At 39.0% G+C, this 25018-nt stretch overlaps 1 protein-coding gene across 1 annotated transcript in view; it reads left to right on the top strand.

Moving 5' to 3' along the window:
* KIAA1549L (KIAA1549 like) overlaps positions 1–25018 on the top strand; it is a 114718-nt gene that overhangs the window by 52856 nt on the left and 36844 nt on the right. The window contains exons 9-14 of the mRNA XM_035327168.1: positions 1499–1650; positions 3046–3217; positions 6359–6522; positions 12724–12914; positions 16791–16918; positions 18483–18506. Of these exons, the coding sequence (XP_035183059.1) occupies positions 1499–1650; positions 3046–3217; positions 6359–6522; positions 12724–12914; positions 16791–16918; positions 18483–18506 (831 nt within the window). The remainder of the gene's footprint in view (positions 1–1498; positions 1651–3045; positions 3218–6358; positions 6523–12723; positions 12915–16790; positions 16919–18482; positions 18507–25018) is intronic.

Below are 25018 nucleotides of genomic sequence, written 5' to 3'. Positions count from 1 at the left end.
TACAAAATAACTGTCCACTGACCCTTTCTGTTGCATTCAGCTGGGCAAATGTATTTTAAGTTACTCTTGGACATAACTGTGAGTTGTCACCTTAAGCACAGAAATCTCCTGCATCCAACCCTTGCCTCAGAATTTATGCCATTTTGGTGTTTAAGCACTCAGAAGAGCGGCATTGTCTTTTCAGAGATGTAAACACAGGGTGTTTGTTTGTTTGTTTGTTTCTGGGATTTAGATTGAAATCAAAAGAGGCTTGTAGACATTACACAGGAAGAAAGATGTTCTGTTAAACCAAGGAAAGTTTGGTATCTTTTGCTGACCGTGTGTCTGGCTCCAGGAATTCTTGCATCTTCCACCTGAAGCATTAAACGTATAACTTTGTGTTTACGGGAGAAAAAGGTGCAGGCAATGCTATTAAATTTCAAAATTCTTGCTTTATCACAATCATTTCACTAGTATCACAGTGTCATTTAGAATTGTTTTGACTTTAGAAGTGCTAACTGGGCAAGAGGGAAGAGACGCCTTTTCCCAGACACCGTTGAGTCAGTAGATACAAGAGTATTATCATTTTGTTTAATCAAATTGTTTAATGCTCAGGAGAGCAAAGGATAAGAAATCTGACATGAAATCGCTTAGATTCTGTAGTCTTCTTCCAATATCCAGTGTGACTTGGTGGTGTCTGTTACACCTACGCATAATTTTGAGGTTAAAAGTAAATACATGCAAAGACTGTCATCCTCTGAAGTACGGCTCCTCCCATGTGGACCCCATGAGCCTGATACTCCATTTTGTGCCTTTGTGCACTTACTGTAATGGAATACTGTTGGTATTACAATGGGAACAGTGTTGTTAAAAAAAAATGATGTTCCCAAATGAATTTTTAAATAATATGGGGAAATCATACACATATATGAACTAAATTAGCATGCTGTATCACTTATTTGAACTTTACATAAATGCAGTGTACCTTTTATTTTACATCCATTAGCACTTAGGAAATGTCTGTTCAGTGCTCTCAAACAAATAATATTTTTTTTCCAAACAGTTGTACAAAATTCTAACTTCAGGTTTCAAAACTGCTGGGTTAAAAAAAAAAAAAAAAAAAAAAAAGGCATTGTTTAGTTAACAGGAGCATCTGGCTGTTCCTTTGACCAGCATAAAACCAGACAGCTCTCAAGCAGGTTTTCACTGACTTGTTGCATTGGAGATTATAGATTAGGTGCTTTTCTAAGCCATTTTGGTAAACTAAGCTTAAGAATATTTTTGGAGGATTTTATTTTCTGAAACCTCATTGTCATTATCTGAGAACAGTGCAGTGACTCAAACAGAAGCACATTATATCCCTGCTGGGAATCACCGAGAGGGCAGAACTGTACTGAACCAGTTTCCAGTTATTTTTCTTCTAATCTAGTTGGTCCCTGTCAAACAGCCCTGCAAACCCTGTGTTACTTAATCTGTCGGTGTGAGATGTGCTGATGTTTGATTTTCTCCATTCCCACAGTTATACAAGGGGTTGATATTGCATTACTGGGACTGAACAATCAGAGCTTTGCAAGACTGATGGAGCAGCGCCTGGCCCCACTGTTCATGATGTCCCATCAGCAAGGAAGACGATTTAAACGTGCCACTACTGTGGGCAGCTACACTGTGCAGGTGGTTGATGCAACGTCAGTTGCACCTAGAGGTGTTTTGGAAAGGGCTTTGTTTAGATGCATACTGCCTGAATTTGTGTGGAAAACTCTAACCAGGTTGAGGTTTCCTGTCTTTTTTTCATGAACACCAAAACAGTGAATGCAATATTCATGGCATTACTAATTGGTCCCTTTTTCTGAAGTCAAACATGTTTTCATGCCTCTCATCTTCTAAAAGTTGTCATTAGTTAATCAGTGTCAATAAATATTTTGTCTTCAGTTCCTGTGAAGTTAAATACAATATACATATCAAAAAGGTTTGAAATAATGAGTAGTTCTGATTTTTGTTCTTAAGGGATGAAAAAAGAAGTTTCCTAGCTCTTCCACCAGTAAAGGCAGAACTTTTTTCTTTTTGTTGAAAAAATGTATGAAGCAGTCCTTATACAGGGTTAGTCATCAAATTACGTGTCCACAGATCACATTATGAAGTAGAGATAATTTATTAATTATCTTTCCCTTATGTGGCAACATTTCCCATTCATTTATTTGAAACAACCTTATTTTGCTTTCTTACTAAATTAGCCCATTGATGTTAGTTGTAGGGGATTCAAAGAGGGACTCTTTTCCAAAATGCATGTCAAGTTACTACTTTTTCCTTTTGTTATGTGCTATTTTCCAATAATCGCTTGTTGTGAGATATAAAAACAAATTACCGCTTTTCTTATTTGTCCACAATTCTGTGTATTTTCCCACTGAAACTGTGGGAAATGTGTTTAAAAACTGTGTTTTTAAAAGAAGAAATATTTTTTTATTTATGGGAAGTGTGAACCTTTTAAAATTTTCCGTGAAAATATGACATATTTTAGGCTTCAACATAATGGAGAAGAATCTCAAATAAATAAATAAGTTCCTTTTTTCCTCTCATTATTACAAGTGTTTGACACTTCCTCTACTCTCAGGAAAGGTAGAGGTACAATTTTAAAATTCTGCTGGTGTTCTGCTGAATAAAACTGAGAAAACATGGTTCTTTAAATTGTTAGCCTGGGATCAAAAATAATGAACGTAGCAGTAAGATATGAGGGATTTTTTCAACTGCAACGTGCTGGTAAAGTGTGGCTTTCAACATTCAACAGGATTCTGATGTCCTTTCCTTCTTTTTAGTGCATGCTTTTCCTAGTATAGGGGTTTACATTAGGATTATGTTTAAGGATGTTTATGAAGGCAGTCAGTCCTCTTTAATAGACTGGGACATGGTGAGAGGAGGCCCTGCTCCTCTGAGACTATTTGCATGGAGCTTACACTTACATTTGGTCTGACAGACTGCGTGCTCTGCCTTCAGGTAGCTTCTTGCTGGTTTTGTGATGATATGATACAACTGAAATTTATTTCTCTCTTTTTTTTTTTTTTTTTTTTTAAGATGGTTAAAATCCAACGAATTCCAGGACCCAAGGAGCCAGCTGAACTGACGTACTATACTTTATATAATGGCAAACCTTTGCTGGGCACTGCAGCTGCCAAAATTTTGAGTACTGTTGACTCCCAGCGGATGGCCTTGACGTTAGGTTATGTGATTCAAGTTCAAGCTGATCGTAAGAGTCCTTTTGAAATTTCTCTATTTTTTTTTTTTTTTTTAAATAACGGCTTAAGGTATGAATTGATGTCTTTAACAATCTCTCAACTTTTCCAAGATGTTTATCCAGGTGGAATTAAAGTTATAATGTGGGTTTCCATACTGGATCTCCTTACTGGCTAAGAAGTATATAAAATGGGACTTCCTGGGTCCGTTCTTTCAGCCATCTCTTCTGCCTAGAGGAGCAGTGACCCTGAAATAATTACATGTAATGGTGATAGGAAAAGAAGGAAACACAAATATAAGTAATTGATGTATCATCCATAAGGATATGATTGAGTTAGAATACTTAAGTACAGTATCATTTCCAGGGAATGTGTATTACTGTACCTGATTCTTGATTTGATCATGGTCTGTAATCGACTTTTACTGGACTAAAACCCCAGATGTCCATTCCTGTCTTCATAAAGTCTAGCATTTAAATTCCCAACTACTTTGTTTTCAATTACAGTATTTCTTAGTGTTGTTTTTACTAAAATAGCTATAGAAAATGTATAGCAGCTATATAACTCTTCATGCAGTTTTATGATTTATATAGGTATCATCTAACTTTGTGTTTTCATGGTCTGAGAAGGCCGCCCCATTCAACTGCAGATTTTCATACAGGTTAAACATGCATAGAAAATTATAAACAAAACTTACAGAAATTGGAATTACAACCTTGGTTAACTGAGATTATCACAGAATCACAGAATAGTCTAGGTTGGAGGAGACCTCCAAGATCACCGAGTCCAACCTCTGACCTAACACTACCAAGTCCTCCACTAAACCATATCCCTAAGCTCTACATCTAAACGTCTTTTAAAGACCTCCAGGGATGGGGACTCCACCACTTCCCTGGGCAGCCGATTCCAGTGACTAACAACCCTTTCAGTAAAGAAGTTCTTCCTAATATCCAAACTAAACCTCCCCTGGCGCAACTTTAGCCCATTCCCCCTCGTCCTGTTACCAGGCACGTGGGAGAACAGACCAACCCCCACCTCGCTACAGCCTCCTTTCAGGTACCTGTAGAGTGCAATAAGGTTGCCCCTGAGCCTCCTCTTCTCCAGGCTAAACAGTCCCAGCTCCCTCAGCTGCTCCTCGTAAGACTTGTTCTCCAGACCCCTCACCAGCTTTGTAGCCCTTCTCTGGACTCTCTCGAGCACCTCCACGTCCTTCTTGTAGCGAGGGGCCCAAAACTGAACGCAGTACTCGAGGTGCGGCCTATGAAGCCAGAGTACTTGAAATGTAGGAAGTATAGCTACCTTTATACCTTTTTGGAGAAAAAAAAAATCAATTTGTTTCATTTTAGACACAGTGTTTGTAGTCTGCCTTTGTATTCCCAAAGAAAATACTTTGTGTGCATTTCATTTTTAGTCATTATAATTTCTGTTATAGCAAAATGAAAAGCTCTGCACCAAAATGCAGTAAGAAAAGACATTTACCCTCAGGAGCTTATAGTCTGGTTAGACAAGACAGATGAGTAATAACAAAAAATAGAGATGTTACCATTCCGTAAGTGATGAACTGAGCTATGGCAAAATGAAAGGCTTGTTTCAAAATCCACCGACATCTTGTTGAGTAGCATCAATTGTGGATTGACTTATTCAAGGTCACATCAGAAACCAGTAACTGAACCAAAGAGGCAAACTAAGATTCTGAAATGTCTGTCCTATTAGTCATAAGGCCATTGTTTCTTCTGAGTTCCCTACAAAGAATAGTTAGGGTTTTTCAAAAATTCTTTTCTGCTTACGCAACAGCAGTCTATGATTATTGTTATGCTTATTGTTGCCTGATAAAATTCAGATTCTGCTTCCTTCCCCACAGCCCTTTCATTCCCAAACTACATGTCCTGGGTCATTAATTTAGAATTATATAAGCTCATTGAGAAGTGAACCTTGAAAGGTTACTTAATCCTGGGGTTCAGTGTGGGTTTTTGGAGAGTCCCTAAGCATATAGTTACTGTTAGGTACCTGACGGTGCTGTTCCTGCCTAGCTCAATAAACTGTTTTGGCTTTGCAAGAAGTTGCAGATATACAAAGAAAAGGGACTACACCTTCAAAAAGAATTTCTGCTGGCTTTTATAACTACTGCTGAGCAAGGTGATGTGCATTCAAAGTCTTATCCTGAGAGATGCTGTGTGCCTCTGACAGCTAATAAGCGCAATGACATTTGAAAGCACTAGTCCTCAAGGAAATAGGAAAGGCTGTTTTACATTGCTTTGTTCACAATTGCCTATCCATGCCAGTAACCAGTGGCACAGGAAAATAAATAAAGTTTGTTGAAGTCCACAAAATATTTCAGTAAAGCAAATACAGAATCATAAGGAGATCTTTGTTTTTCCACAAAGAAATGTAATGAGAACTGAGCTTGTGTCACAGGAGGGTCGTTTATGTGTGTATAAGTTGAGCATGCATACTAAGGGACTTCATTCTGATGAAAAGGTGTCTAAAACATTTAAGCACCACTGCATTTTTGAAATGTACCCTTTTCCTGATGCCATTCTTAATATATCTGCAAATAGCTCTTTCCAACCTCATCACTTCTCTTCCTTCAGAAATAATGGATTCATTTTGACCTTAACTATGACAAAGTATTTCTAGAGCACAAGAGAAGCATTTTCTTACAGCCCTGTTGATGTCAGTAATAACTGTTAGTGTTCTTAACTTCATTGTCTCAAAGCTGAGCCAATTTATTCTTGCCGAGCCTGCAAGTCTGTGACACCAGGTATGGACTCTGTGTGTATCCTTTCAACACACATACTATCACGCTATCTTACTATAAGCTGGTTTTGTTTTGAAACGTAGTTAAGGATGTATTAATTACATCTCTGTGTGTATGTGATTATTCTGTAAATTAATATTTTAGTGATATCTAACTTGGGAGCTGATGGCTAGTTTTGCAGCTGGCTATAACTAACTAAAGAAGAGAACTCAGATGTTTGTGAATTGAAGAGTATTGATGATTCATTTTTTTATTTAATAAATACAAAGGCATAGCTAGGTTACTAACAATCCTTTTATACTAATTATTATAGGCAGCTGAAGACACTATTGGAAGCAACTTGAATCTTCTGTTTACATGGTAAAACTTACCAGTGTCGGTTTGCAATTTTCTATAGCTGTGGTGAAGAACCCACCAAACAACCTGTGGATCATTGCAGCAGTGCTGGCTCCCATCGCTGTGGTTACAGTTATCATCATTATCATTACGGCAGTTCTGTGCAGAAAAAACAAGAATGACTTCAAACCGGATACCATGATGAACCTGCCTCAAAGAGCTAAAGTGAGTGACTAGTCTCCAGATCCGAGACATCCATTTGCTTTCTGAAGTTTTAACTCTGACTCTCTGCTAGATGCAAGTGAAGGGCATTTGGAATTCAAGTGGTCACAGCTCACACGTTGGGTCTTTGGACTTCTCTGTTCTTGATACTTCTGGTCAGAGCAATTACCCTTCTGTTTTACTCAGGACTCATCAGATTACTTCACAGCTTGACATTCGCTGTGTGACAGAGTAGCTGTTACACAGTGATGGAAAGCACTTTGCCATTTGGGCTAAGTAGGCTGTAATCAGGACAGTTGCTTCCTTCATGAAGTTGGTGTACAGATTAGGACATGGTATATCACACCGAGGTCTTGTCAGCAGCATTTCTGCCTTAGAATCTCATTCTCAAGCCCATGGCCTGAGCTGCTTCTGTGTACTGTGCGTGGCAACAGTTGAAGTTGTGGGCTTTGGCAGTAGTTCAGACCTGATCCTAATCAGAAGTGCTCCATCCAGCTGGTAATTCAGAGATATATTTTTTTTTGAATTCTTCAGAAAATTTCTCCAAATGTTATTTTCCTTTTAGATGGTCTGAACTTTCTAATGTATTTGTGGATATTGTTGATTGGAATCAAACAATGAAATTTTCCTTAAATTTACTAGCCTAATATAAGGGTGTATATATATATATATATATATATACACACATTTCAAATCAAATAAATTTCCAGTTTGATTGTCTAGCAGAAATATGTTACAGAATAGTATTTTGTTTCTGTAATGAAAAAAGTCTGCCTTTGCAATGTTGCTCTTAGACAGGGCCAGCCAAAATTAGGGGTCTGTAGCCAAAATTAGGAGTCTGTATCCAGAGTGTGTGTATTAGTTGTATTTTTCCTTCACCCTTTTAGTTGGCTTTGTTCTTTTTCATTGGCTTGGGATTGAAATGATGAATTTTTTTCATTTGTTTCCTAATGCTGCAGACAGCAGGATTATTGTGATTTCGACTTTGCTGCTGCTAGTGCTGAAAAATGTAAATTGGAGGGAGAGCTGAAGGATGAATATGACAGGTCTTTTCTCCTCAGCTTAGCTTAGTTGCAGATGGGTACAGCTGGTGCCAGCTGGAAGAAGACAATTTTATCAAAAATGATACGGAAAAGACATTTTCATTCATTTACAGTATGCTCATCTACTTATCTGACATTATCAAACTAGTGTTAAGACTAGATCTGAAAAACTGCAACAAGTAATATTGCAAATGCAAACAAAAATTAATACCACTGGAGTGGTATCACATAATGCCCCATTGAAATGTCTAAAATATAGATCGTACTTTATTAGGGGTTACTGCAAATACTGTGCAACATTTAATTCTTTTTGTATGCAATCTTCTTACCAGCTGAAATGCAAAGTGAAACTACAGTTGTACGTTATTTTGAGCTGGCCATCATTATGGGATGCTTTGCAGCAGAACAAAGTTGCTATTAAAAAAACAAAGCAAAACAAACAACAACAACAACAACAAAAGACTGCTGGCAGAGGTTACAGCAAAGAACTTGGAAGTATTTTAATATTCCATAGTTATCATTCCAAAAAGAAAGAGAATGTCAAATTTTGACTTGTCCCTGAGAAACCAGAGTTTAATCAGGCTGTAATACAGGTGGTCAGGTGGAAACTTGTTCAGTCAGGCTAAATTTACATTAGCAATCAATGTCATCACACAGGAGTTTAATCTGCAGATCAAAACAGTTGATGCTGAGCTGCTAGCATCCACGCTATGCTCATCTCATGAGATTTTACGGCACATGCTCTCAGGAGAGGGATTCTTTGTCAGAGAGTCTAGTTATAGGACAAGGAGTAATGTTTTAAACTAAAAAAGGGTAGATTTACATTAGATATTACGAATAAAGTCTTTACTCTGAGGCTGGTGAGACATTGATTGCCCAGAGAAGCTGTGGATGCCCTGACCCTGGGATTGTTCAGCACCAGGCTGGTGGGGCTTTGAGCCACTTGGTCTGGTGGGAGGGCTCCCTGCCCATGGCAGGGGAGGTGGGATTAGATACTTAACATCCCTTCCAATCCAAACCATTCTATGATTCTGATTTGCAACTGCAGTGCAGTAGACCCACTTTCAGAGTAACATTGCCCATTTTTCTTTTATCTGAAAGGAGATTGTTGAGCTCTGAGATGTGAAGCAAAGTGTGGCCAGTGAAGGTAATTTAGAGATTTGCTTCAAAGTGTACTCCTGATCCAAACTAAAATGCTAGAACAGAAGAATCCTCAGGTCATTTTTGGTATATTTTGAGACTCCATAAAATATAATGTATTTCATTATATAGGTAGTGATGCATTTTAACATGAAAGCTAAATTCATTGCTATTTAGTTTTGCAAAGATGGTTCTATCAGAAAGGTTCAGCCAGACCTAGCTAAGGGTATACACAGACCACAGAAGATAAATCCTGCAGCAGGGTGGGAATGGACTGGCTTTGTCTGTCCTGATTTCAGCATCTTTACTTAAAATAAGGCTAAGGAATGTATTTTGGGAAGATAATGTAATAAGGTCATTTTGAAAAGAAAAGTTTTATTTTTAATTCCAGCATTAGTTGTATCAGGAATAGCAGTAATTACTTGAACTGTAATTTCTTCATTTCATGCAGTTTGGCAATACAAATAGCAGATGATGACATATCTACTTCACATTTAAAATAAATACAATATATTTCATTGCTTAGAAAAGTGAGACTGCTTGATTAATGCTAAATCTGTTCTGTAAGTGGAGCCACAGCAGCATGATTTTTAGTTTAAGGAACAGCTTTAATATTTTTTTTTCCTGTGAGCCTGAGTCTTGCTGTAGAATCATTGCAATAGTTTTATGATACCTTTAGAAGGTATAGTAGACTGTATAGAGAAGAGAAGAGAATGTTATGGGATACCAACAGCCTTGGGTTTCAGCTGTTTTTGAGTGGTGTTCCGATTACAGAAGTCCCATACCAGGGGAGCTGGCAGAGCAGAGCTGCCTGTTCATCTCTGCAGTCCTGCTGCTGCTGCAAGCAGAGGGACGCTGCACTTCTTCGCAGAGCAGAGCTGCCTGCTACTGCCCTTCAGGGACTCTGTCCCATGTCAGCAGGACAGGATGCGTGACCACAGCACAGAGGGGTAATGAAACGCCCAGCATTAAATACCGTTCTGCAGAAGGGAGATACGATATAACAGCAGGATTGCTGCCTCTGCCTGGTAAATTAGAAATGATGTTGTTGTAACAGACTGAATAAGTGAAGTTTAGAAAATGACCTCTCATATACAGTTTAGTTTATAGTATCTTAAGAACTGTGTTGCATTGTGTTGCCATTCTGAACTGTCTGAGCAGGCAGTGACATCAGGACTAAGTTGAAGGGAAATGGCAAGGTTACCATTTTTTCCAATTGACTTTCCAGTTGCAAAATTAAAAGTGGCAAATAGGCAGAATTCTGATGGGAATTTATTTTAATGCTCTTTAAATGCTGCTTTTGTTTCGAGATACTGTTTTACTTTGAGGTTTTGGATAGATGTTAAGTGATGTTAATTCTTACCTTTCTGGTTTCTGAATTCATAGCATGTTTTTTTTTTTAAAGGCTGTAATCTGATTTGTCACCTTTCCTTTCTTTTAGCGCATGAAAATATAAGCTTTCAGGTAAACAGAGATAAGATCTGCAGTCTAAGACCCTCAAGCTGAAGCAAATACTGCAGGCCATGAGAAAACAGCCACTATCAATTTGATAAAGGGCATGGAAAAAAAAGATCAGAGAATCTGTCTGTGTACATGGGTATATGCAGAGGGAGGGAATAACCTTACTTTTTTCTTGATTCCTTTTTCGTTATTTTCTTTCTTTTTATTTAAATATCAGTGTCTTTTTTGTGATCACTACAGAGAAAAATGTCCCAGAAAACTCCCCTATATTCATTCTGCCCTTTGCCAGACAGTGTAATTCAATTGTCTGATCATTCATTTATTATTTCACAATCAATATTCAAATCCCTCTCCTTCGGTCTTTCTCAGTACTGTGGCCTTATTGGACACCTAGGCTTGCTGTGATTTAGCAGTGCCTGATCATGAGTCAGTCTTGCCAGTTCCCTTCAGGGGTGGTGAAGCCATCTGTTCCTGCGGGCTTTCTCAGAGCAGGGTTCCGAGATCAAATTTTATTTAACGCAGTATGTCCGCTGATGAGGATGGCTTTTTCATCTATTCATTTTTAATGCAGTTTGTTACCAGACATGGTGGTAAGTAGAACTCAGATTAAAATAATCCTTCATTTTGTTCCTTCGGCACATCCAAGCTGGGACTCCGTAGAGTTCTGTAAAAATTCTCACGTTCTGGCTTTGCTATTTTTTGCTTTAAATAAGATATGAATTAAAAGTTGTAAATTCTACTATTTGAAAGGCACAGAGGGAGAAATACCTGATTTCATCAGCTTTTCCTTGTTGTTTCCTGATTTTGGAGAATAACTGTGATGGTCTTGACTAACAGTTAATCTAGGTAATAAGGCTGAAAAAACAGTATTTTGGTTAAAGATACTGTTTTCTATAATAGCGTGCAGTAAGTTCTTCCTAGCTGCCTTCACACAGCTTCTGCTTCCTTTCTTCATTTCCTCCCTCGATAGTTAATTTGGTGGCTGCTTTTGCAGTACCTTGCATTCAGAGGAGGCAAGCAGAAGGCTCTGTCAGGGGCAATAGCATCATGACTTGCCATGGGGTGACAATGGTGAATTGACATTGCTCTGATACACTGCAAGTGCCATCATGGCAACGCGCAGAGATGTCTGTTCTCCCAAACCAGTCGTAGCCCAATTGGCATCTCCTTAATGCATCGGAGCTGCTTAGCAGATGAACACTGAAGCATTTGAGCACATTAGAAATCATCAGTCTTGGTTCAAACAGGAGGTGGGGAATGCAATGCAGACCTTCCTAAACAATTGCTATTATTTTTTTTTAAAAGAAGACAGCCCAAATTTTTCAGACTGAGATTGCCTATGAAAGTTATCTGTACTTAGAGTTACAGCACAGATTCAGTAAGGAACAGAACAAGAGAAGAAGTTTTCTTCAGGTGTTTTATTCTTTTTCTGTGCCATCAGCAATTTTTTCATCTGGCAGACTTTTTTTTTTTTTTTTCTGGAATGAAAATACAGACAACTTGACAGGAACCTGGGAGAGACTATTCCGTTTTTGAATGTCTGATTTTGATGTGTTTCCCAAAGTATGTTTGAGGGTTAAAACCTACATCGCCTTACCTTTTGAAGTGTTTTATGGTGTTTCTTAGCATTCTGTCAATAGTCTTTGTGCTTCAGAAAAAAAAAAAAGTCCATTATGGGGGCAAATTAATTGGATCTAGTGTGGCAAGAACATTTTAATGTTACATATTTTTCCTGAGTTGGGCAGGAATTTCTTTGAGTGATTTTTTTTTTCCAATAGAAAATGCAGTTTGGAAGGTTAAGTTTTGCTTAAATGATTTAATTTCTCCACTGGGAGAATCCATATTTGGTGGCTGCATTGCCCAGATCACGTTTGTCATTTCTGCTTTTCGCTTGCAGAGGCAGCAGGAAAAGCACAGCTGTGGCTTCAGGCTAGAAGAGCCTGGGCATGCAGCCCTTAGATGCTGGGCTGCAAGCCTCTTGTGAATGCCACTTCCCAACAGAAACAAGTGAAATCAATAAGAACCTTCTCAGCAGGCAACTTACAAGCCAGGGGAAATGTAATTTCACTGTTCTGAAAAGGATCTTTTTTGGGGAAAAATTTGCCCATGAAACTTCTATTTGTGCCTATTTTGCTTTGTCTTGATCTGGAATAAATTACTCCCACCTCCTTTGGAAACACAAGATTTTTTCATAGACAAAGTTTTCCATTTTCTGTATGGTCTTTTTCTCCTTCCGAATATCTTCTTTTTTGTGTTCATTTTTCCATTGTCTGTCAGAGGAATTTCTGGGGGTGTTAAGGCAGCAAACGAAAGGTTAGCCAAGATCAATTTAATTCTAATTAATCATGTTTAAAATACATGGAATGGAGATCTCATCAGAAAAATTGCTTTGCTGGGCATTCATATTGTAATCTGCACATCTTTACCTCTAGCTTATTTAATTAAAGAAGTTAAAGGATAGAGGAAATTATATATTCAGTTGGAAATTTTGTATTAACATATGACACATGCTGGAGACTTCTTTCACCCACTTTTTTTTTTTTTTTTTTTTTTTTTTTATCCAGTACAAAGCTTCGACTACGCCAAACAACACTTAGGTCAGCAGGGAGCTGAAGATGAAGTTTTGCCTGTAACTCAGGAGACTGTCGTACTTCCACTTGCAGTGAGAGATGCTCCTGCCTCCCAGGAGAGAGAAATTACTCAGGATGGGAGCACCATTAAAACTGCCCAATCCAACGAAACAAGGAAAAGGTATGGAGTTACGTGTTTCTGCAGAGGGATGGAATGGGGTACGTGCTGCCAGTTGCTTGGGAAAAACTGTAAGGCTTGGCACCCAGGCTCTGTGTGTGACAGATGGTTCCTCCGCAATATATTCTTGGCGTAACATTTGTCTGCACTGGATGGGTACGATTGCTGCAAAATACAAGATAAAATAAAGTGGAATCTTCACAGGTTGTACATGTGTAGAGGAGGTAAATGGGAAGTGGCTCTCTTGTGCATTCTGGCATTGTATAAGCGATGAACCTGAAATAAACATTGGATCTGGAGCATGAACATTGATCATTTTTCAAATGAAGCAAAAGGCAGGACTTCTGCAATTGGAAATTGCTGTAGCTCCACTGACAGACTGCATCAGTCCAGAATTGGACCCAATGTCTTCATTAGCTGAAGAGCAAACCCTAAACATCCACTGAATTATGTCATTAAAGCAAGACCTCTAGACTGAAAGAGTCTACAGCAGGACAAAACTTTCAGGAGTGTTAGAGCAGACTAGATGGTATCAGTGTCTAGAGTAAAGTTTCTCAGGTTTGCAGTTTCTTTAAGGTCTACAGGGTTGTAGGAACACAGATTAGAAGCTCCCCAGGAAGTTACCTGGCCCTCTCTCTTCTCCACTGCATGGTCAAATATACCCCTGCCTGAACTTTATCTCAATTTCCTTAAAGTCTTCTGGTAGTGGGATCATCGTAGCTTCTTCAAGAATTTGTTCTTTGCTACCTTTCTCATTATGAAGACCTGAGGTCTACCCTGAATCATCCTCAGAGAAACTATTAGGTCATTATTTCTCGTCTCGGTCATGACAGGCAAGGAAAGCAGATTATACCTTTACCTCAGGTGTTTTGCATGTTTCAAGTCAAATTTTCCTTGACCTGTTGTCCTTGAAATTAGTTTGGAGCAGAGGATCAACTTTTTATTGCCATTGCTGAAGAGTGATATTGAAGGGAAGAAAGGAAAATAAAACCATGCTGTAAACAGCATGAGTAGAGGCAACAGTTGTTTTCTAGTTCACAGGCATTAGAGCCCTTGCCTCTTGGAGGGATTTGATTACATAAAAGAAGGTTATGTGTTTAGAGCAGAGAAATTCTAGAGAAAATTAAATCTTCATAGTTGAGTCACCTCATTTTGTACATGTCAATGCACAATGATACTTGCCCTGTAGGAGTAACAGAAAAGCTTGGAAAACTGTACAGCATTTCTGTCTGCTGTCCCAGAAAGACACTGAGGCTGTCTGCAGCTGTGGGAGGTGCCAGCCCATGCAGCAGGGGGCTGGAGCACCTGGTGGTGCTGCCCTTCTTGGAGGGGTGCACCTTCTCATTGGTCATACGCTGAGGTTTTCCCTGCAGAAGAAGGGAAACAGAAGGATACTGAGCTGGCATGTTAGGTTTGGTGTGTTTGTCTAGTTGTACAGTAAATCGTCTGGAATACTATTTGGAGGTAGTATAAAAAGAGAAGAGTAAGCCAGGTGAGAATTCCTATGGTTATTGTAGTTGCTTTGCATGGAAACTGTTACTCTGTCCTTTGAATGTCAGTGGTGTGTTGTTCCTGCCATGAATCACTCAAACCACGAACATCAGATTTTACACTCCATGTGAACCAAAGTGGACTCTGTGCCTGTCAGCCTTCTGTTCTCTGGTAAAACTGCAAATGGAAGATCACTGTTTTATCAGCTTCACCTGCTGGTGCTGTGCTAACAAGAACTGTTTTGTAAAATGTTTTGAAGTCTCTTCAAAGCCATGTGGAAATACACACAAAAAATGTAAAGCAGCCCTATTAGTTAATCGTCTAAAAAAAGTGCTTAGGCACCTTGCTCAGTCCTTGGAATGAGTGTAGAAATCCTCTGCTACTTAATCTGCCCATTTTTTAAGCAAATGTTGGTTAGCAGACTTGATTCAGGAGTTCACAGGAACGTTACCCTGTTTATAACAACGTATGAGCCTGTGATACTCCTGGGGTACCTTCCTAAGCAAACAGCACTACGGAGTGAGTTTTGCCTCCTTTGGGGTATTTACATGAGTAAGTGAGAACACGCCGAAATTTAGTCTCTTTTCATTCCCATGAGCTGTGTCTGGGGATGGAACTTAATGGTTTCTTAAGATGAAGAAATATTTCTTGACCTTCATATATTTGCTCTTTGGTCCTGGTTACTCAGCAGTCTGGAAAGGTCAATTTAAATCAGACTGCTATGAAGTGTGAAGTGGCTGGTAACTGGTCAGTATACATTCCCTGATCTTATTACCGATGGAAACTTAAAGGATAATAAATACAGTGGCCGCTGAAAAATGATGAATATTTAGCTTAGTGGCAGCAGAAATCATGGTGCAAGCTATCTGTGCTTGTTTCTTTTCCTTGTTCCCAAGCAGAGCAGCTTTTCTTCAGGTATTAGTGTGTACCTGGAATCATTTATTTACTGGGACTACTCATTGGCAGTGACAGAGGGGTCTACAGGGGAGAAATTCTACTTTTCAAGAATGTTTCTTCTCAATGGAATTTCACAAGAAAATCTACAAGTTGAGATGAGGTGGGCTGCATGCTGAGGTTTCCTAAATTCATGGATCTGGAAAGAGCCCATGTGAAATTATATGTATTTCTGTCTAGGATATCCTCAAGGGAAGTCCCTAGGAATTACTTTCTCATACTTGTCCCTTCCTGTTCTGACCACAGTAAATGATCTTTATTTACCCCAGGCAGGACAGTCAGAACTGGAGGTAAATGAACGTTCCAAGCTGGTAATACAGTATCAGCAATACTTTGCAGGATGGTCTTCACCGTTGTTTTGTTTTGGTACCATTTTCTGAATGGAAAGCCATTGTGACAGCAATAGACATTGATTTGATTTCTCTCTGTAAATGCAAGTCCTCTTGATTAAGCCATTTTTTTTTTCCTGAGATGCAGCCTGTTTACATTATCCTTTCATTGACCGTGCCAGTTGGGAGTGATTAATTGCAGATAGGTGCATGAGGAGCTACACGAGTCCTGTAGGTTGCTTTCATTCCTGTTGTGGCAAGTTTCAACTGTAGAAACAATGTGACACCAGGCATCTGGAGTAGCACCAAATTTCCCATCTTCTTCTTTGGCCTGCTTTGCTCAGTTTGTGCACTAAGACTGAATAATCTCCCCAAAAAGGAGAGAACTGCTGCTGAGAGCTGGCTCCCAAAGCAGCCCCGAGGTGAACCACTTATTTCTGGTCTGAATAAGGGGAGCTCCTCGCTGAGACCAAACACTTGTGGTGGGTCTGCTGTGCCCTTCTCGCCCTGCGCCGGGGCCCTTTCAGTGTAAGGATATGCCGTGCCTGGGTAAAGCAAGCATTTTTTTAGGAATTTCAGCAGGTACTGGTGCTGGCTTAACTGCGTTGTGTGCAAAAAGGAAAAAAGAAATTTCTTAGCACATTGTGTGTGCATACAAGTAAAGTGAGCACATAATTTTGCATTACGGCTGAGAAAACAGTGGTGTGTAAATGCAGGCTAAATAATAAAGGAATTAGTTTAGCCACATTTATAAAAACAAGGGTCTGCTTTATTTTAGCTCTGTAAACGTCACTGGATTAATAACAGGAGTTTTTGTCTTCCGCAGTGCTGCTTCTGGTATTGTGGGGGTTGTGCATGAGAAGTGGCTGCTTTTGATGTCACTTAAGATGCTTATCAGTGCTGCTCTAATGGGGAAGCAGTGGTTGCACGCTGTCGGTCTGTTCCCGCTTTTCTGTGGTTGTGCACGATGTTTGTATTCTGTCTCATCCTGGTACAAAATCAGACCTGAAAACTCAGTGGTGCAAACTGTGCAAATGAAATAACCTTGAAATGAGGTTTGTGGAGAAGAGCTTACAGCCTCCCTTGTTGCTATGGTTACTTGCAGCCGGTCCCCGAGTCAGAACGGCTCCATCATCAGCAACGAGTCGGGAAAGCCCAGCTCCAGCCGGAGCTCCCCGCAGAAAGTAATGGCACCGCAAAAAGTGACAAAAGACGAAGGAAGGAAAAGAAACGGTGAGAAGTGTTTCCTGGTGAAAGCTGCTTGCAGCCGCCCTGTCGTGGTACCCACCCTGGCACTAGCTGAGCTAAAGCCATCTTCCCATGCCTTTAGATGTCCTTCAGGCATTTTCTGTTTACAGCTGGTTTTAAATTTTTTACTGCTATAACTATTTGTTGACTTCACACAAAACAATATGGTGTTTACTTACTATACACGGGCCTTTGCAAGTTTTCTGTGATTGTTTTTTTATTTATTTTAAGCCAGTAACCTAATGAAGACATGATGATGCTTAGTAGGTAGACTGGCTTTACATTTATTTTTGTGTAGTGTATTCATTTCTATTACTCCTGTTGCTGAGCCCAGCCCTGATGAAGACGAATTACTTGGTGAGAAACGTGTGAGACGTCCAGAGCTTTAAGTTCCCATTTCTAATTCTCCTCGTCATACCTTTGTGTTACTAACACTTACTGACAGCTTTTCCTGCTGCACCTAGGATGTTACACTGCGTGTTTTTTTCAAGCTCTTGGCTGATGGTGGTGACTTGTGATTTGAGATGTATCAGGATCATCTGATGAGAGCCGGATCAAATCCCCTATCTTCCTTGCTTTTTTTTTGTCCATCTCTCTGCTTATTTCTCATGAGTTACAGCTTTGCTTCCATGGTCCCATTTCCTGTACGAATAGAGAACACTGTGCTTGACCCAGCTGATCACTTGCCTTTAAAGGGAGGGAATTAGGCTACATGTGGCCTCATCAAATTACGTCACGAATTCAAATCTGTAATTCTTTGTTAAAAATAAAAGTTTGGAAGTGAGGACTCAGATAAAGAGAAAAACTTAGTTCAGATCTTTTCTCCTTTCTCCAGTAAGTCACCTGAGTAGCCTCTGCAGGACGTTCTGATAGCAGTCCTCGTGTGACATTGCCATCTCTTGACGATCGCTGTCTAATACTAAAGTGTCGTGCAGAGAAAGACTTTGCTGCTTTAGCAAAAATACAGTGCGATATAGAGACAGATACAAAGCTCCAGAGATGGCCTGTGTCCTGTACAGCAAATCATACTGCATTTTTTGTGTCCTGCTCTTTCCATACATGTACCATACGGCACTACATCTTGTGGGGACCATAAAATTGATATAACTGTAGTGCACTGTTTTCAAATCAGCTTTACTGTTTTAAATCCGTGATTTGGAAATTCACAGAAAAAAAATGTTCACTTTCTTTTGTTAATGTGTTTGCTAAATGTAATGCTTTCTTCTGACATATCTAGGACTTTACTGATTGTTCCAGTCCCATAAAAATAAGTATTCTTACTGGTCTATCTCAAAGAGGTCTTCCCTTTGTAATCAGGATTCAAATATTTAATTTTTATTTTTTTAATGATCATAAATATATATTTTAATGTTTCAAATGAGGCTTCTTTTACAAGACAATGACATTTATGGTTTCCAGTGTTAAAATCTGTAATTTATTTATTTATTTTTTAACCCAAGAAAGCCAACGTTCAAAACCAGTGTCAGGTAATGTTCACACGTGTTGGCAAAATCATTTAGCAATGGTATTTTTTGTTTTGTTTTGTTAGGTTGTAAATCTTCAAAGAAAATTGGTAAGAACGTGAAATTTGTTGTTAAAAGTCTGACTAACACCTAACATCCTCTTTTCTGATCTGGACTGTATTGTTTTTGTAGAACATACACTTGCTGTTTAAAGAAACCTTTCAATATCATATGTGCGAATCCTAACTCTTTCTTTTAAATCTTAATTTCATTTTTCACTTGATTTGGTAACAGTAACTATGTACTTTTCAAATTCTGCTGGAAAACTAACAACTACTTTCTTTACTTGTTTATTTTACGTTCTCTATTCTATCTTCCTGGGGGGAAAAAAAGAAGCTTGAATGGTGATGATATTGATGATATTTAATATGGTTCAGGTGCTTCTCGTAAGGGGCAGCAAAAGAGCCACGTGATTTCTAGCAACACAGAGCAACCATCTTTGGTGTGTACTCCATTCGTGCTATGGATTCTTGTCTTTGGTTCCTCCCACATGCTGGCAGCAAGATCTTGAACTCCAATGGCAGAATGGAAGAGCAGGATTTGTGTTTAAGAAGTAATAGCATAACTTTTATACAAAACAGGAGAAAGATAAGCTCTTGCCACCTCATTATTCTGACTTCCAAGGACTTTGAAGGAACGTGTGCATGAACCACACTTACTGCAGAGCCCTCCTTCTGGTAGGGACTTCAGCTACTGCTAGAGGAACTTCATTTTCATGGCACTTGGTAGTTTCCAGGAAATGATACGAAGGGGAGTAAATACTGCTAAAGAGATGTTTGTTTGTTTGTTTTAAGCTGGAAGCATATCTTTCAAGGTATGTTTAAGAGTTTCCTGATACAACCCTTTGAGAACCACTTCTAAGAAGGAAGACTTGGTCATGGGAAATAAAATGGCCTTCCCCTTTCCAAAATTACAGAACTAGCCTCACATTTATTCTTATATGCATGTACAGATGTGGTTTTAACTTTTGAGTTGTCATACCATATGCCTGTTGAAGCAAAAATTAAAAAAAAAAATCAAGGCACTCTACTTTTTATCACGGAGCTTGTGCTTGTTTCCCAGTGCTATGATTTCAAATGCTGTTGTCGTCTCCAGTATTTTGTTCTTTCTGCAAGGTATTAGCTCTACCCAGCGTGATCAGCATCGGGAGAATATTTTGGTTGGTTTTCCTTCCAGTTCAAGAAAGAAGCTGTTTTTCTCTTAGCTGTTTGTCTGAACCTGCTCCAGCTCTCTAGCCTGATTGTAGGCTGACACCTCAAATACTCATGTCAGCAAAAGAAGCTGCATGTTTTCTTCTCTGAAAAGCAGCCTCTTAAAACTGGAATGAATCCCTTGATGGTCACATGTTTGATTTGGGGACTCCAAGTTAGAATGGCTCATTAGTTGCCATAGTTACAGACCAATTTTAGATTCTATTTCTTGCTGACATTTAGTTACACAGAAAAATGACAGCACTGGATGTTACCTCAGTACATAAACTCTGTATGGCTTGTATCAAAATTGACTCCAAATGGAGTGTGTCAGGACTGAGAGCGACTGATGTGAAACCACCATGGGCTGACAAGCTTGGCTTAAGCACCTGATGTCTTGGAGGATCAGGAGAACTCTTCAGCTGAGCCTTATTTTTAGATAAAACAAGAAGAAAAGATCTATTTGTATTATGGTAGTGATACATTTTGGAAAGATAAATACATTTTTTCCCTTTTGTTTTTCTTGCAAAACATTTATTAATGTTTTAAAAGGAGGTTTCATTTCTAAAAGTTTGTCAGTTGTGCTTTCACTTACTTTGGGCACTTAGAACAAATTATAACCTTTTTTTAAAAGTGCCCAATTGCATATGTTAGAAGACTGTGAAATGAATGAATTGGCCAACAGAGGTACTGGCAGTTTCTGAGGCAGGTTTATGAGAGTGTGGGAGAGAACAACAGGATATTAGCACTTCAGCTACTGGTTTATCATTCAGGGAGAAACAAATGCTGAACCCACATGGGCTTAAAGAACTATAGCAGCCTAGAATAAAACCTCTCCTTTCATGAGCTCCTCACAAAATGAAGCAAGCAAAAGTTATCCAGGCTGTTTTGTCCAAACTTTGAGTGCAGGATCTTGCAACCTTCCCACTAAGGTCTTTGGGAGTGTGTGATTGCTTGTTTGTTTTGAGGGGAACAGAAGAGAAAAGAAGAAGAGTAATAGGATGTTAACAAGGTGGAAAGCTTTAGTTTGCTAGCAGTCCTTAAGCGCGTGTTGCTATACCTTTTGGTTTGAGAAGTCATATAGTTGAGCCCAGGTCTATACTAGAACCTCATCAGCATAAAAGGCATCACGGGAATATCCACAAGCAGCACTCAGAAGGGGTCAAACTTCTTGTGTAAGAAACCTTTTATTCCCCCTCCTAGGAATGCCAGCTGGCATGCTTCTTCTCATCTTCCAAGCATTTGGACATTGTCTTTAAAATCAGATGTAGGTTCTCAGAAGTCATTCAATCGAGGACCTCACTCCTTTTTAAGACATGAGAAAGTTCTAAGACTATAGCATTTTCTCTGTCCAGGCAGAAGCTGTCACATGAATTTTTATTTTTATTTTTTCCTTCTGTTCTTTGTAGCTCGTCTGATTGGGAGCTCTGAAAACCAGATGTCTGTAGGAAAAAGTACTGGGGAGGAAACTTGACTGAATTACTAGCTTAGCTAACATCGAAAGGAACTTTGGATGTAACTCCACCAAGCTATGATACACTACTGCCTTTATTCTACAGCAGTGTTGGCCACCAGTTTTCACATAGTCTAATGTGGCTCAGTGTCAGAACCAGCTTTTCAGAATTTCTGAGCAGTTGTCTGCAGTGACTCAAATTAAAATGAAATATGGCAACAGCGATTGAATCCAGCAGCAGTGATGCAGCAGGCAGCTCTGACAGAGTTACCTTGAGGACCTGACATATTCTAAGAATCGTCCAGGGCTGCCTTTTCTGTGCTGGGTGGGCTGAAATGCAAGTTAAGATGGAAAAGTTTCATCCAGCCAGTTTTTGGTCCTTTAATATTAGCTTCCTAATCTAACTAGGTAGGCTGTCTAGTGACTCTAGAGGAGTTTTTGTTTGTTTTCAATATTGTGTGCTATTACTCTACTAGTGACAGTAAACCCCTTGTTTCTTCAAACGTAGCCTATACCGTTTCCTTCTACTTTCCTTGCTTGTTTTTTTTCTTCTTCTTTTTTTTTTTTTTTGGTTTGCAAGAGGCAGCCAAGTGTTATAATCTGTTCTGTGAACTTCTGTGCGTGTTTCTGAGCCTTTTCACACTCCTGCGAAAGCAGCACCTCTGAGTAGCCTGTAATGTGCTATGGGGTCTTTGGATGTGTTCACAAGCACAGCAGAACTTGCACAGAGTAAGTGGAAAATATCTTCTGTTTGACTTCTTTTTTGGTCACCGTGGCTAAGCCAGATTGTATTTTTTTAAAAAACAAACAAAAAACGAACAGTCCTTTTGACTGCTTTTCTCAGGGCATGAAAATACCTTTCCCATGCTGCTAAGGTGCCTGTTGCAGCATACCTCTGAAGGAACTGAGATCGGTAGGTGGCTCTGCAATTAACTATTTCTTAATTCAAGTTTGCCTTCCTCTGTGGATGAGCTTTACCCTGCCACTTAATCAAGCGTGACAGCATTTTTCATCCAAGCAGTGACACTGAGAGTGCTCACGCCATCAGATCCAGTGGCAGTCTGAATGACTGTGCTCTTTCAGAAGACAAATGCGTGGTTTTATTGTACACAGGGAAAATACTTCTGCAAGCTTTAAAGCTCACAGAGCACTCACTACTTTCTTAAAAACAGGGCTTCTGTTAAAGGTGCTCATGACTGCCTTATCTATCTTCTTTGTATCATCATCAAGCTTGTCAGTTAAATCATTATTTTAATTATTAAACATGCCTGTGATGGTATTACAGATGTGCCAGCCAAAAAAAGGGTCTGATGGATTCTGTACAAATGTTATGAAATAAGTGGTCTCCTTTTGAAAGATTTCAATATTTAAATAAATGTGACAAACTTGGTTGGATGAGAAGATGTAACTGGAGAGAGAGAGATCTTTGCTTCCCTTTATAAGGAAAAGATACATTCATTGAAACTCCACAAAGCAAACAGCAAACAGAAGAGTAGACATCCTATGTAAACAGTATCATTAAAACAAACAAACAAACAAACAAAAAACCACCTTCAAATGTCAGTTTAGAGAGCTCAAACCTCCTGGTCAGGTAACTCCTGTTTCAGGATCCCAGCCAAACCCAGGACTGCAACACCTAAGACACATGGCCCGGCCTTTAGGAGACTTTGCATGTCAGAAAATAACATCCAGGAGGAAGTGTGAGCTTCCTCTATTAGTCTGTAAGTTGTCTCCTCTGAAAATGTAACGTTTGTGGTGTTCATGAAAAGCTTAGAATCTAACAGTTGGGTGTGTATGGGAAATGAGAGGTGTGTTTGCACAAGTAAGTATTCTGGTACATCACAGTATCTTATACAGAGGTATTTGAGTTCAAATAGGTTTGGATATTGATTTTAGGAAACTTGTATTTTACTGATAGGCTTATAAACTCCTTCAGAAACATCCATTTATTTATTGCTAACAACTCTTGTTCATATCTTTCTGAAGATAGCTGACAAATAGAATGATTGAGATGATTTCGAAATTTTCTAATTTTTTTCTCTCTATATAGAGAGCTTCTCTAAAATGAAAATTACTTTCCCACTATTAATTTAATTTACATTCAGTGGTCGGGGTTTTTGTTTGAAATACTTAAATGCAGTATTGAAATACTTAAACTAATGATTTTTTTAGATCTGTAACATAGTTTGCTTTGTCAAACAGGCTTTTCATTTAATATAATTGACTTGCTTTCCTATTATTTTAAGCCCTTTCATTACTCAGAGAATTGATTGTATACTGTAGGTATGATTATAACATTCACATTTGCTTCATACAAAGTAAATTTTAGTGCTACACTGAACAACCTAAGAGGAGGCAGAGCATGTCTGCCTGCTTGCAAATGTTTCCCAGCTGTTGGTTTTCCATGTTTTTCTCTGAAAATGTCATTCTTTTTCTGAGGATTCCAGAATCAGTGAAATGTTTGCTTCTGAGCAGGACTGCTCACCTTTTTCTTTCAGGTACTTTGCTGTGACGTTACCTGGTCCACAGGTAGTTTAAATTTCCTTTTTTTTTTAAAAAAAAGGTATATGTTTCAGTCTTCTTTTTCTCTCTTCTGATGTATTTTGATTTTGGACAGGGTAGGAAAGACAAACTGGAAAGAGAGAAGGGAAGGACAGAAGAAACCTTGTGGGTCCTTCATAGGATCTGAGGCTGACAAAAGTAATTTTTTTTATTTCTTACATAAAATAACAAACAGATGAAAAACAGGATATCCCAGCTGGCTAATTTTTCTGAAACGTTCAGAGCTACAGCTTCACAGCAGCTTCTCCACGAGCTGCAGCACCAGTGGCACGAGTGGGTAGCACCATCTGCTGGCATCACCTTCTGGAAACAGCGCAGAGCTACACTGAAAGTGAAGACTGTAGCATGCCTTAAGCAGCATTAATCTAGACTTTTTTTTTTTTAATACTAAGAGCTGCAGTAATGTGGAGGTGAAACTTGAGTGATGGTCCTGATCTCCAAAAACCCAGAGCCGTGCTGATCTTCTTTGCAATTGTCACTCAGCCTGAATAAATGTTTGCTCTGGATATATCTCCATGTACTTCAGTCACAGAAAGATTAGGAAGAGTAATTCAATTTCAGTGGATTAAGTGGCATGAGATATCTAGCATGAGGTATTTCAAAGGGGGTAAATTGCTGTTAAGTAGGTGATTAAGTAGGTGTTTTTTTTTTGCCATTTTCTTCCACTGAACTTTTAAGTCTCACCATGTGTGCATGCACACAGGGCAATCAAGTGCTGGAGGAGCAGTGAAGCTGAAAATGGTTGTATGCATCTGTTCAAGGGAAGAAATTAAAAGCATCCTTTAGTTATGTATTGCTAATTATAATAAGCAAGTGTGCTCATGGTGACTGCACAGAACATCTGGACAGTTTGCTTAAATTTCCTGTGACCATTCCCCTCATCCTGCTGAGGTGTTCAAAGGGTTGAGCTTCCTTTGGTCAGTTCATTAAAGGTTAGGAGTGGCTGTAGTTCTTCTGTCAGAAACACTAGCTGTGAATTGTCCCCAAAAGAGACAGATAGGAGCAAATATTAAAATTCCCACAGTACTTGCTTATGGTTCACTGCCAATCTAAACTGAAACAGCATGCCAGTAAGAGCAGATCACAGATTCTTTTATCACACTTCAGTGGAAAAAGGGCAATGGAAAAAAACTACTTTTACATTGTAAATGCCATTTAATGAACAAATGGTAAGCTAAGGTGGAATATACTTCCAATTTCTAGTCCCATTTGGCTATTATTTCCATGCAAACAGCACTATACTAGTTACAGATGTGCTCAGAAATAGGAATGCAGATACTGAGAGTGCTCTTCTGTGTTAATGTACCAAATCAGAAGTAGCTGTCATCTGTGCTTCATGTTTTCCTCTCCCCTCCCC

The sequence above is a fragment of the Oxyura jamaicensis genome, chromosome 5 (assembly GCF_011077185.1).
Source record: "Oxyura jamaicensis isolate SHBP4307 breed ruddy duck chromosome 5, BPBGC_Ojam_1.0, whole genome shotgun sequence".
Classification (NCBI taxonomy): domain Eukaryota; kingdom Metazoa; phylum Chordata; class Aves; order Anseriformes; family Anatidae; genus Oxyura; species Oxyura jamaicensis.
Note: the sequence above shows the minus strand (reverse complement) of the source record. Positions and strands in the feature narration are given on the sequence as shown.